This window comes from Lepus europaeus, chromosome 14 (genome assembly GCF_033115175.1).
Source record: "Lepus europaeus isolate LE1 chromosome 14, mLepTim1.pri, whole genome shotgun sequence".
NCBI classification, from domain to species: domain Eukaryota; kingdom Metazoa; phylum Chordata; class Mammalia; order Lagomorpha; family Leporidae; genus Lepus; species Lepus europaeus.
Genome location: NC_084840.1, coordinates 34,150,371 through 34,162,658, shown reverse-complemented (window position 1 = coordinate 34,162,658; position 12,288 = coordinate 34,150,371). Strand labels below are relative to the sequence as shown.

Genomic DNA, 12,288 nt, shown 5'->3' with positions numbered 1-12,288 from the left:
GCTGGTTAACAGAGACTGGGAAATGGAAGGGGAAGGGAAGAATTAGCAAAGGCTAATTAAGTGCTAAATTACAGTTAGATAGAAGTGAGAGATTGCACAGAAGGGTGATTACAGATAATGAACTTTATACTTCTCTATGAAAAAAACTAGAAGATAGGATTTTGAATATTTTCATAAGAATGTAAAATGTTTGTTTACCTTTAGTGTACATTACTCAGTGCATACATGTACTAAAACATCACAAGGTACCAAAAAGATATTTACAATTATTATGTGTCTCTAAAAAGAAAATTCAAAGAAAAAAAATAGCACGCAGCATCAAGGCCTCTTCTACAAGAATACTAATATTACTGTACAGTGTTGCTACGGAATTGCCTCTATATTTCTCTCTCCCATTCAAGATCTGGAAACTCCTGAGCACAAAACTATGTTCATTCTCTAGTATTAGCAACTATTAGTCGGTGAACGCATACTTTATCAAACAGCATTAAATATACTATGTACATTAGTTTTTATTCTAATAACTATAATATCAGGTAGACATTATCATCCTTATTTTAAAGATGATATTAGCACAAGTTGCTCCAAATCATAAAGCTAAGAAGTAGCAGAGCAAAAATGCTTAATCAGGCTTGATTCCAGAACTTAAGCCAAATAGCAGCCTACCTTGTTCACAACTGTATCCTCAATATTTGCCAAACACAAACTAGACACTTGGGAAAAAAATATGTTGAGTATTTCTAACAGTTAGACATACGTACCTATCTTTGATGATGCTGAAATAAAAATTAGAGAGTTCTCTGGTATAAAATGCTTGTAACAGCCGAATAACTTTTCCAAAATCATATTGTTTGTATGACTCAGAAATCTAGGGAACAAATCAGTGGAAGTTGGAATAAGCAACTGAAAACCAAAGTACTCAGGAGCAAAACCGGTTTCCTTTAAAAATAAGTTTCAAAGGCAAACAAACACAAATTAGAAACTAACAAAAATATTCCTCAGAATCTTCCAAATGTCATTTCTGAATAACAAAATCATTTACTCAGAAAACAGTATTTTTCTCTAGGGACTATAAAGGAACTCTTACCATGAAAAGGATCAAGTTTTAAATGATGAAGGTATAACATTTTTAAAACAGCAGAGCGGAAGTTAACTACAATTCACTAATGTTCCCTCATTTATGCCTCATTTAACTTTTGATTTAGGCAAAAATCAGCATGTATGCTTTTGACTTAAGAGTACCCTGAGGCAAAAACATTTCCTTTTTTTTTTTTTTTTTTTTGGAGACAGGCAGAGTGGACAGTGAGAGAGAGAGAGACAGAGAGAAAGGTCTTCCTTTTTGCCATTGGTTCACCCTCCAATGACCACCGTGGCTGGTGTACTGCGGCTGGCACACCACGCTGATCCGAAGGCAGGAGCCAGGTGCTTCTCCTGGTCTCCCATGGGGTGCAGGGCCCAAGGACTTGGGCCATCCTCCACTGCACTCCCTGGCCACAGTAGAGAGCTGGCCTGGAAGAGGGGCAACCGGGACAGAACCCGGCGCCCCGACCAGGACTAGAACCCGAGGTGCCGGCGCCACAAGGCGGAGGATTAGCCTAGTGAGCCGCGGCGCCGGCTTCCAATTTTGAAACACAAAGTATCTGTGCTTTTATACAAATAAGCAAATATCTTACAAGACACATAGTCATTTCAACTATTTTTAGACTTTATTACGAGTGGACATCTATAAATAAGTGAACTACAACTTTTGTTCCTTCTTTTTGGACAAATAGAGTTGATCTTGAGAGGAAAAAACTGGCCTGATGACAAGCAGGGGCCAACTTTTTCTATCAGGTCTTTCTCCAGTCTCTTGAGAACCTACGAAACATACTGCAACATTTCATATTGGGCCAGCTTAGGAAAGTATAGAATTTTGCAAGTATAATTTTTACAGCTACCATTTCTAGCAAGGTTTGTAATCCATTCAGATGAAACTAAAGTTTTAACAAACATGAGTACCGATATTTCTGTTTTCCAAAAATTCATTAATTCACACTTACCTTGCTTGCTAAGTCTTGCAGTAAGTGTAGCATATATTGGTCTATAACATACATATTGTCAACAGGGACAGAATCTGTTTCTGGGTTGAAACCAGCCAAATTTCCCAAAAGAAAGCGAAGTGTATTTCTGAGCTGTTCATTGTGAGAAAAAGTATGCAGTTTAAAAAAAATAATTAGGAAGCCTTTCGATTTTCACTGAACACTTATAATATTATAACTCCATAACTGAAATTTCATCCAACTCTTAGCACTTTAGTGGGCTATGTTTCTTACTATATTAATCCTAAATAAGACTGCAAATGCAACCAAAAACAAACAAAAACCCCACAACTCACACTCCAATGTCCTGGTTATAGAAACAACCACTGGATCCATGCCTAACGACTGAATATCCACTATACATCTTTATAACCTTAAAAAATCACCTTTTAATAGCCTAATTTAATTCATGTGTGTAGGCAAGAATGTTATTTCACTGGGGCCAGCGCTGTGGCGCAGTGGGTTAAAGCCCTGGCCTGAAGTGCCAGCATCCCATATGGGTACCAGTTCGAGACCCAGCTGCTCCACTTCCAATTCAGCTCTCTGCTATGGCCTCCGAAAGCAGTAGAAGATGGCCCAAGTCCTTGAGTCCTTGCACCCACATGGGAGGCCCAGAAGAAGCTCCTGGCTCCTAGCTTCAGATGGGTGCAGCTTGGCCCATTGTGGCCAATTGGGGAGTGAACCATCAGATGGAAGACTTCTTTCTCTAACTCTGACTTTCAAATAAATAAATAAATTTTTTTAAAAAATGTTACTTCTGGCTGGCGCCGCGGCTCACTTGGCTAATCCTCCGCCTGCAGCACCAGCACCCCGGGTTCTAGTCCCAGTTGGGGCGCCGGATCCTGTCCCAGTTGCTCCTCTTCCAGTCCAGCTCTCCGCTGTGGCCCAGGATGGCAGTGGAGGATGGCCCAAGTGCTGGGGCCCTGCACCCGTATGGGAGACCAGGAGAAAGCACCTGGCTCCTGGCTTCAGATCAGCATAGCACGCCGGCCACAGCAGCCATTTGGGGGTTGAACCAATGGAAAAGGAAGACCTTTCTCTCTCTCTCTCTCTCTCTCTCTCTCTCTCTCTCTCTCTCTCTTTCTCTCTCTCACTGTCTAAGTCTGCCTGTCAAAAAAAAAAAAAAAAGTTACTTCACCTGCTTTACAGGTGAAAATAATGATAAATGTGAAGCACAGATTGAAATGCCTGTATCCTGTATTGGGGTGCCTGAGTTCAAATCCAAGCTCTGCTTCGCATTCCAGTTTCCTGCTAATAAATACCTTGAATTGAAGCAGGTGACAGCTTAAGTAGTTGAGTTCCTGCCAAACTGTCTTAAAGAGGACAGCCAGATTGATTTCCAGGCTTCTAGATTTGAACTGGCCCTAACATAGATGTTGTGGGCATTTGAAAAGTTAACTAGTACATGAAGAGCTCTATCTGTCTTTGTTTCACTTCTCTGTCTCTTTCAAATAAATAAAATAAAAATCTAATAAAACATAATAAATGAGGTTAGAGTGCATAAAATATATAAAAATACAAATTTTGTCATATAAAATATAAAAGATAGTATATAAATTATCAAATACAAATGATCTTAACAAATATATTAACACAGGAAATTTTAAAAATAACATTTCATTTTTATTCAGCTTCACAGTGCCAAACAAAATGTGCCTCATTTTTAAAAGCAGTACGTTAGTACACTTTTCATTCAAACTGAGAAAGAACAATGGTGCTAACCTTGCTAATATCATCTCTGGCAGCACTGAGTGCAGATGGGCCAATTGTCACTTCAGTGAAGACATTAGACTCAGCTACCCACCAACGCAGGACATCAGCACCATAGGGAGGCTCTTTGTTTTGATCCTATTCATTGAGAAACAATATATAAATACAAATGATTTTGATTTCAACTAACTGAATAAATGTTCTATTTCACTATAATGAAATACAGGCTAATGGTCTCAAATTAAGATCATTTTAAAACTACAGAACTGGAAAGAACACACTCTGCAATCTTAATCTTGTTCAACACAATGGTGCTAATACCTAATCTTTTTGCAGGTCATGTCTGCATCTACCTGTCTCAGTTGGTGTCTATGCAGAGAGCAGTTCAAGCAGTGTCTACATGCTGGGTGAGGGGGAGCAGATGGACTGCTTTTGCTTTCACCATTTATTCCCTAGCAACTCTGTACACAAAGTAACGATATTACAGGACAGGAGGGCAGTCAAAAGTCACAGAAGTAACAATAAGTAATTCCTTTTATGAAAGCAACTCAAAAAAAATAACCAACCCAAATGATCAGCAACTTGAGATGTGATGTCCATTAATGATATTAAAGTTAAAATGCACAATTTCCAAAATAATAAAACATGCATATACTTAGAAGTCACAATACATTCATTTCTTACACCATTCTCATTTAATTTTAAAATTAGTTTATATTTTAAAAGCTCAATTTAAAAAAAGAATAGTATGATTTAGGACCTAACGGAAATTCAGATTTGAAATGAGGCAAAGGGATCATAATCCTGGCCTCTCCCTTTTTTATTAAAATTAATTATTTAAGAGACTAGATTTAAAACTGGGTAAGATGTCCTGCATTAATATAAAAAGACAATTTTGCTTTTCTTTTTTTAAACACTGAAATAACCATAGTAAGAGTTTCAGTTGCCAGTTTGAGAGACTTAAAAGGCAAATGAAATTTTAGAAAACCACCTACTTGTCCTCCATTGATGACAATATCAGGGTTAATGACATTCCCAAGAGACTTGGACATCTTTTCTCCTTTTTCCCCAAGGGTAAATCCATGAACAACCACTGTCCTAGAAGATAAACCAGGTAATTTAATAAGCACATTTATATCTTTGAAGACAACTTACAACTTAAAAAGTATATCTTAGTTTGAACAGAAAAGCAAGATTTTTCTTTATAGATAAAGCTTTTCTTGAAAGACTAATTTTTAGTAACTTATCTATCATAAACATTTAATAGGAAGCTCTCTACTTATTTTAAGATTTATTTATTGGGGCTGGCGCTGTGGCACAGTGGGTTAAAGCCCTGGCCTGAAGTGCCGGCATCCCATACGGTTCGAGCCCTGGCCGCTCCACTTCCCATCCAGTTCTCTGCTATGGCCTGGGAAAGCAGAAGATGGTCCAAGTCCTTGGGCCCCTGCACCCATGTGGGAAATCCAGAAGAAGCTCCTGGCTCACGCCTTCGGTTCGGCACAGTTCCAGCCGTTGTGGCCAACTGGGGAGTGCTTCTACTCTCTGTGTAACTCTTTCAAATAAAACTTAAAAAGATCTATTTATTTGAAAGGCAGAGTTAGAGAAATCTTCCATTCGTTGATTCACTTCCCAAAATGGCTGCAACAACTGGGCTGGGCAAGGACAAAGCCAGGAGCTTCTTCTGTCTCCTACATGGGTGCAGGGGTCCAACTGCCAGGCCATCCTCCGATGCTCTTCCAGGGACGTTAGTAGGGAATTGGATCAGAAGTGGAGCAGCCAGTATTCGCACTGGCACCCATATGGTATGCAGGTACTGCAGGCCATGGCTGTTATTAACCAGCTGTGCCAGAGCTCAGGCCCTAGGAAACTCTCAAACACAGAAAAACTTTCAATGTTGTTATCCAACTAATCAATTATTCCCTGAGCTAGTGTTATATACTGCTTTTGATCACTACAATAACCAGTAAGAATGTAACTTAAAGAATACACTATCCTGGGGGCCAGCGCTGTGGCGCAGCGGGTTAAAGCTCTAGCCTGAGGCACCAGCATCCCCTATGGGTGCCGGTTCTAGTCCCGGCTGTTCCTCTTCCAATCCAGCTCTCTGCTATGGCCTGGGATAGCAGTGGAAGATGGTCCAAGTCCTTGGGTCCCTGCACCCGCATGGGAGACATGGAAGAAGCTTCAGGCTTCAAACTGGCACAGCTCCAGCCACTGCAGCCATCTGGGGAGTGAACCAGAGGATTGAAGACCTCTTTGTCTCTACCTCTCTCTGTAACTCTTTCAAATAAATATAAATCTTAAAAAAAAAAAAAGGTGGGGAGGGGGCCTGGTAATAATAGAAATAAAAGGAGTGCTTCAACATTTCACACAGCAGACTCATCAAAAAAAAAAAAAAAGATACACTATTCCAAGAAATTATGGGATATATACTCTATGGAATACTACACAGCGGTTAAAAAAAATGAAATCCAGTCATTTACAACAAAATGGATGAATCTGGAAAACATTCTACTTCATGAAATAAGCCAGTCCCAAAGAAACTGTAGAAGTGAAATTGACACTTTGAGAAGAAATGACTTGAATAGCACTTGTCTTGACTGTGGAGGAACAGGTTTTTTTTCCTTTTCTCTTCTTCATAGTATTTATTCAACTCTACTTAACAGAGTTAATCATTCATACAATGTCAACTGAAAATAGATCTCAGTAAATAAGCATGCAAACAATCGAGGGAGGAGGAAGTTTATAATTATAAAGCTGTTTAGTTCTGCATACATTCCTACAGACTTACTTCTAACAGTACAGTTTAAAAACTTGTCATGGGACCACAAATCCTATTAAGCTGGGTGGTAAAAATGCCATCTTAAGTGTTAAAATGATCATATTAAGTGTTAAAGTGATCTTATAGATAAGATTAAGTGTTGAAGGGATCATATAAATAAGATCAAGGGTCTGGATAATAATAGGTAGAATTAAAAAGGAGAGAACATTCCAACATGGGATGCAGTCCACATAGAATGACAATCACTCTAAATAGCACCGACCTCAGAATCAGCCCTTAAGGCATTCTTGTTTGGCTGAAAAGCACATGAGAGCATTTCAGGCATGGAAAGCCAAGAAACTGTGGCAAAAAAAAAAAAAAAAAGTCCCACATGAAGGATCTCTATGAGATCCCAGTGTAAAGAAGTGGCCATCAAAGGAGGATCTACTTTTCTCTGAAGGGAAGAGAGAACTTCCTCTTTGCTTACAGCCTTGTCTAAATACTGGCGGAGACTGTGGATTCAAAATGCTTCCACAGCCTTGAAAGCTTATGTCAAAAACCTTGATCACTGACATCATACATAAGAGTGTTAATTGCTAAATTAACAAAAGGAGTCACTGTGCACTTACTTCTCATGTAGGACCTCTGTCCTCAACGAGTTGTATTATGAGAATTAACTGTAAATCTTGTTCTCAGTTTGTGTGTGTGTGTGCACAAACTGTTGTAATCTTAGTATAGAATTGGTCTTCTATGTATAAAGTTAATTGAAAATGAGTCTTAATGGAGAATGGGACAAGGAATGGGAGAGAGAGGAAGTGGTAGGGTAGGAGTGGGTGCAGGAGGGCAGGTATGGTGGGAAGAATCATTATATTCTTAAAGTTGTACTTATGAAATTTGTACTCATAAAGTTTCTTTGGGGGATAAAAAAAAGTCCTATATCAGTCACAATTTTGACCATATTTTGAAATCTGAAGAAATTTGAACTTGTAAGGAACATAATAAACAGAAACTATTTTAAAAGAATACATTATCCCATCAAAATGAAAAAATCAATTTGAAAAAAAGTGGTATCTCCTGTCCCACTGTTTTGTTTTTAAAAATCTCCCATGTGGGTTGCAGAGGCCAAAGGACCTGGGTCATCAGTTGCTTTCTGAGATGCATTAGAAGGGAGCTGGATCAGAAGCACAGCAACCAGGACTCGAACCAGCACCCACATGGGATGCCAGCACCACAGGTGAGGGTCCAAATCCCTGTGCCACAGAGTGCAGGCAGCCTGCCTAATTCTCCAGCGGTGATGAGGAAGAGTCACCACACACCTTTCAAATAAATAAATCTTAAAAACAAGAAATATAAACATACAAATTGTTCTGTCACAGGTTTTCATTCTAAGATAGCAAAAATCTTAAGCTATTCAAGAATCTTTCTCATCAGAATACCCATACATTTGAAAAAAGGAAAGCAATTATGTGTACCAAATAAGAATCACCAACATAAAATTTACTAAAGGAATGTTTCAGTTAATCAGCCACTGTGGACGTTACCACAGAAGGATATTTGAGCATAGGCTGCCTTCTCTCACATTCTCCTTTCCTACAATTCTCCTTGTCAAGTCTGACCACAGCTCTACACTGCTCTCCCCAACAACTGAAGTGCATGCCATATTTCTATTACAGGAGTTCTAGTAGAGTCACACGACACATCTTTTCACCCAAAATTCTTATAATGGGAAATTGTAAGCAAAAAAAGGGCACTGACTTATCATATATGAGGGGGCTTCAAAAACTCTGTGGAAAATGGGATTAAAAAATGAAAATTAAGAATAAAAAATTAGGCTGGCGCCGTGGCTTAACAGGCTAATCCTCCGCCTTGCGGCGCCGGCACACCGGGTTCTAGTCCCGGTTGGGGCACCGGATTCTATCCCGGTTGCCCCTCTTCCAGGCCAGCTCTCTGCTATGGCCTGGGAAGGCAGTGGAGGATGGCCCAAGTCCTTGGGCCCTGCACCCCATGGGAGACCAGGAGAAGCGCCTGGCTCCTGGCTTCGGATCGGCGTGATGCGCCGGCCACAGCGGCCATTGGAGGGTGAACCAACGGCAAAAAGGAAGACTTTTTTCTCTGTCTCTCTCTCACTATCCACTCTGCCTGTCAAAAAAAAAAAAAAAAAAAAAAAAGAATAAAAAATTAAAGTCTAAAATAACTATTAAGATACATCCCATAATGGAGGGCCTGGGTTCGAGTCTTATCTTTACATCTGACTCTGGCTTCTGTTAATGCATACCATAGAGGCAGCAGGGGATAACTCAAACAGTTGGGTCTCTGTCACCCAAGAGGAGACCCTGACTGAATTCCCAGCTCCTGGCTTTGGCTTACAGTTCTGGCTGTTGTGGGCATATGAAAAATAAACCAGTGAAATGAGTGAACTGTTTCTCTCTCTGCTTTTCACATAAAATACAATTTAAAAAACTTTAAACATTGTAACTTTATGTCTCAACATAAGCTCGGTCAAGTGCAACACATTGTTAAAGTGATGACACCAGCTATTTAGCTCATCTGTAAAGAAATTAGTGTCCTAGGAATTTAATCACATCAATGCATTTTTTTTTCTTCATAAATTAACTGACACATGAAGAAACATTCATGATCACTAGCCAGCAGGGAAATGCAAACAGAAACCACAATCAGGTTTTACCTTACCAGTTAAGAATGGCACTCACACAGAAATCAAAAAATGATAAATGCTGGCAAGCATGTGGGGAAAAAGGTATCTTAATACACTGTTGTTGAGAGTGCAAACTAGTACAGCCATTGTGGAAGACAGTATGGAGATTTCTCAAAGGTGAAAGTAAATCTACCATATGACCCAACCATCCCATGCCTGGGAATTTACGCAGCGAATTAAATCAGCATTTGAAAGTTATCTGTACCCCTAAGTTTATTGTAGCTCAATTCACATTAATTAAGGTATGGAATCAACCCAGATGTCCATCAGCTGACGACTAGATAAAGAAAATGTGGTACATATACCATATGGCGTAACTCAGCCACACAAAAGAACGAAATCCTATCTTTCCCAACAAAATGGATGCAACTGGAAATCATTATGCTTAGAAAAAGAAGCCAGTCCCAAGAAGATAATGTTTTCCCTGATCCTGGTAAATAACAGAGTATAAAAAGATGTCATGTATATTAGCAAAATTGATATTTTGAGAACTGATTATTGTTTACAGCTCTTGTCTACTGCTGTGGAACAGTTTTTATTTTTCTTTTTGTTGTATTCTTTACTTAGTGGAGGGTTAATTTTTTTTTAAAAGATTTATTTTATTTATTTGAAAGAGTTACAGAGAGAGATAGAGACAGAGAGAGAGGTCTCCTATTCACTGGTTCACTCCCCAGATGGTTGCAACAGCCGGAGCTGTGCCGATCCGAAGCCAGGAGACAGGTGCTTCTTCTGGGTCTCCCATGCGGGTGCAGGGGCCCAAGGACTTGGACCATCTTCCACTGCTATCCCAGGCCATAGCAGAGAGCTGAACTGGAAGAGGAGCAGCCAGGACTAGAACCATATGAGATGCCCATATGGGATGCCAGCGTTTCAGGCCAAGGCGTTAACCCACTGTGCCATAGTGCCGGCCCTGGGTTAATCTTATAATTATAAAATAAACTGAAAGCATGTCATTGTAAAAATTAAAATAAGGAAGGAAGGAAGAGGGAGGGTAGAACATGAGTGGGAGAGGGAGTGTGGGAAGTATCACTATGACGCTAAATCTGTACATATGAAGTACATGAAATCTGTTCCTTATAAAAATAAAAAATTGTTAAAAAAAAAAAGAATACGACTGGGAGATTAATTTTTGTCTTATAAGTAAATATCTTTCTTATAGTTGTTGGGGGAATCATTAAACTCCTCTGGGTCAAATTCACTCACTGGTAAAAATGACTTACTTTGACTAAAAATTTGCTAAGTTGTTTTCCACTTAGTATTATTCCATTAGAATTTCAAAAGACAATTTTTTTTTGACTGGCAGAGTGGAGAGTGAGAGAGAGAGAGACAGAAAGGTCTTCCTTTGCCATTGGTTCACCCTCCAATGGCCGCCGCGGCCGGCACACTGCAGCCGGCACACCGCGCTGATCTGAAGCCAGGAGCCAGGTGCTTCTCCTGGTCTCCCATGAGGGTGCAGGGGCCCAAGCACTCGGGCCATCCTCCACTGCACTCCCGGGCCATGCCTGGAAGAGGAGCAACCGGGACAGAATCCGGCACCCCAATCGGGACTAGAACCTGGTGTGCTGGCACCGCAGGTGGAGGATTAGCCTATTGAGCCGTGGCACCGGCCAACATTTTCAAGTTAACTGTGAATCAGTGTTTAATTCTAAAGTGCTTTATCAATTTGAACACATGTATACACAGTTACCTATTAAACAACTTGTAGATATTATAAAATGAATTTTATCAAATTTATTTATTTGTAAGCTGCAACCTAAAGTAACACCGTCTTGGGAAAAAAGGAAATGGAGTCACATATAAAATCTTTTAACTTAAAAAAAAAATCAGAAGTCAAATTGAGGATATAATGTAGTTGCCTAATGATTTCCTTTGAAAACTCTTGCAAAACTGTCTTGAGGAATGAACTGGAGAACTGTCATAGTAGAGGACTGTCTGGTGATGCTTTCTTGGACATTCTTCTGCTAAAGCTTTGGATAAATTTCTCAAAACACTCACACAATAAGCAGTTATTTTTGTCCTTTGGCTCCCAAGAAAATTAAGTATAATACCTTGAGTGTACTGAAAACTGTCGCTATGATCACCACTCCTGATGCTTTTGCACCAGGATAACTTCCAGTTCTTGGTGACCATTGCTTTCACTGTCTTTGAATCAAACCACTAAAGCCACGTTTCATCTCCCATCACAATTTTTAATATATATTTATTGGGGTCAGCACTGTAGAATAGCAAGTTAATTCGTCACCTGCAATGTGCGCAGCCCATATGAGCACTGACTGCAGTCCCAGCTGTTCCATTTCCAATCCAGGTACCTGCTAATGTGACCAGGAAAGAAGTAGAAGATGGCCCAAATATCTGGACCCCTGCCACCAGCCTGGCCCAGAGCTGGCCACTACAGTCATGTGAGGAGTGAACCAGCAGATGGAAGATCTCTCTGTCTGTCTGTCTCTAACTCTGCCTTTCAAAATAAATGTTTAAAAAAAAAAAAAAAAAAAAGGTGGGGAGCCTGCACTGTGGCAGGCTAAGCCTCCACCTACAGCGTCAGAATCTCATATGGGCACTGGTTTGTACCGGTTGCTCCTCTTCCAATCCAGCTCTCTGCTATGGCCTGGGAAAGCAGTGGAAGATGGCCCAAGTGTATGGGCTCCTGCACCCATGTGGGAGACCTGGAAGAAGCTCCTGGCTCTGGATCGGCCCAACTCCAGCCATTGCGGACATTTGAGGAGTGAACCAGCAGGTGGAAAACCTTTCTCTCTCTCCCTCTGTTTGTCTGTAGCTCTATCTCTCAAATAAAAAAAAGGGGGGGGGGGCAGCATTGTGGCACAGCAGGTTAAGCCACGGCCTGCAACAACACATCCCATACAACACATCCCATATGGACTCCCATTCAAGCTCTGGATGCTCCACTTCCAACCTAGTTCCCTGTTAAAGTGCCTGGGAAGGTAGCAGAAGATGGCGCAAGTGCTCGGGACCCTGACCCACAAAGGATACCCAGATGGAGTCCCAGCTCCAGCTGTTGCGGCCACTGA

At 40.4% G+C, this 12,288-nt stretch overlaps 1 protein-coding gene across 1 annotated transcript in view; it reads right to left on the bottom strand.

Moving 5' to 3' along the window:
* Nucleotides 1-12,288, bottom strand: part of IARS2 (isoleucyl-tRNA synthetase 2, mitochondrial) — a 77,064-nt gene that overhangs the window by 17,144 nt on the left and 47,632 nt on the right. The window contains exons 16-19 of the mRNA XM_062210373.1: nt 4,784-4,886; nt 3,801-3,926; nt 2,040-2,171; nt 762-868 (exon numbers count right to left, since the gene is read on the bottom strand). Coding sequence (XP_062066357.1) covers nt 762-868; nt 2,040-2,171; nt 3,801-3,926; nt 4,784-4,886 — 468 coding nt within the window. The remainder of the gene's footprint in view (nt 1-761; nt 869-2,039; nt 2,172-3,800; nt 3,927-4,783; nt 4,887-12,288) is intronic.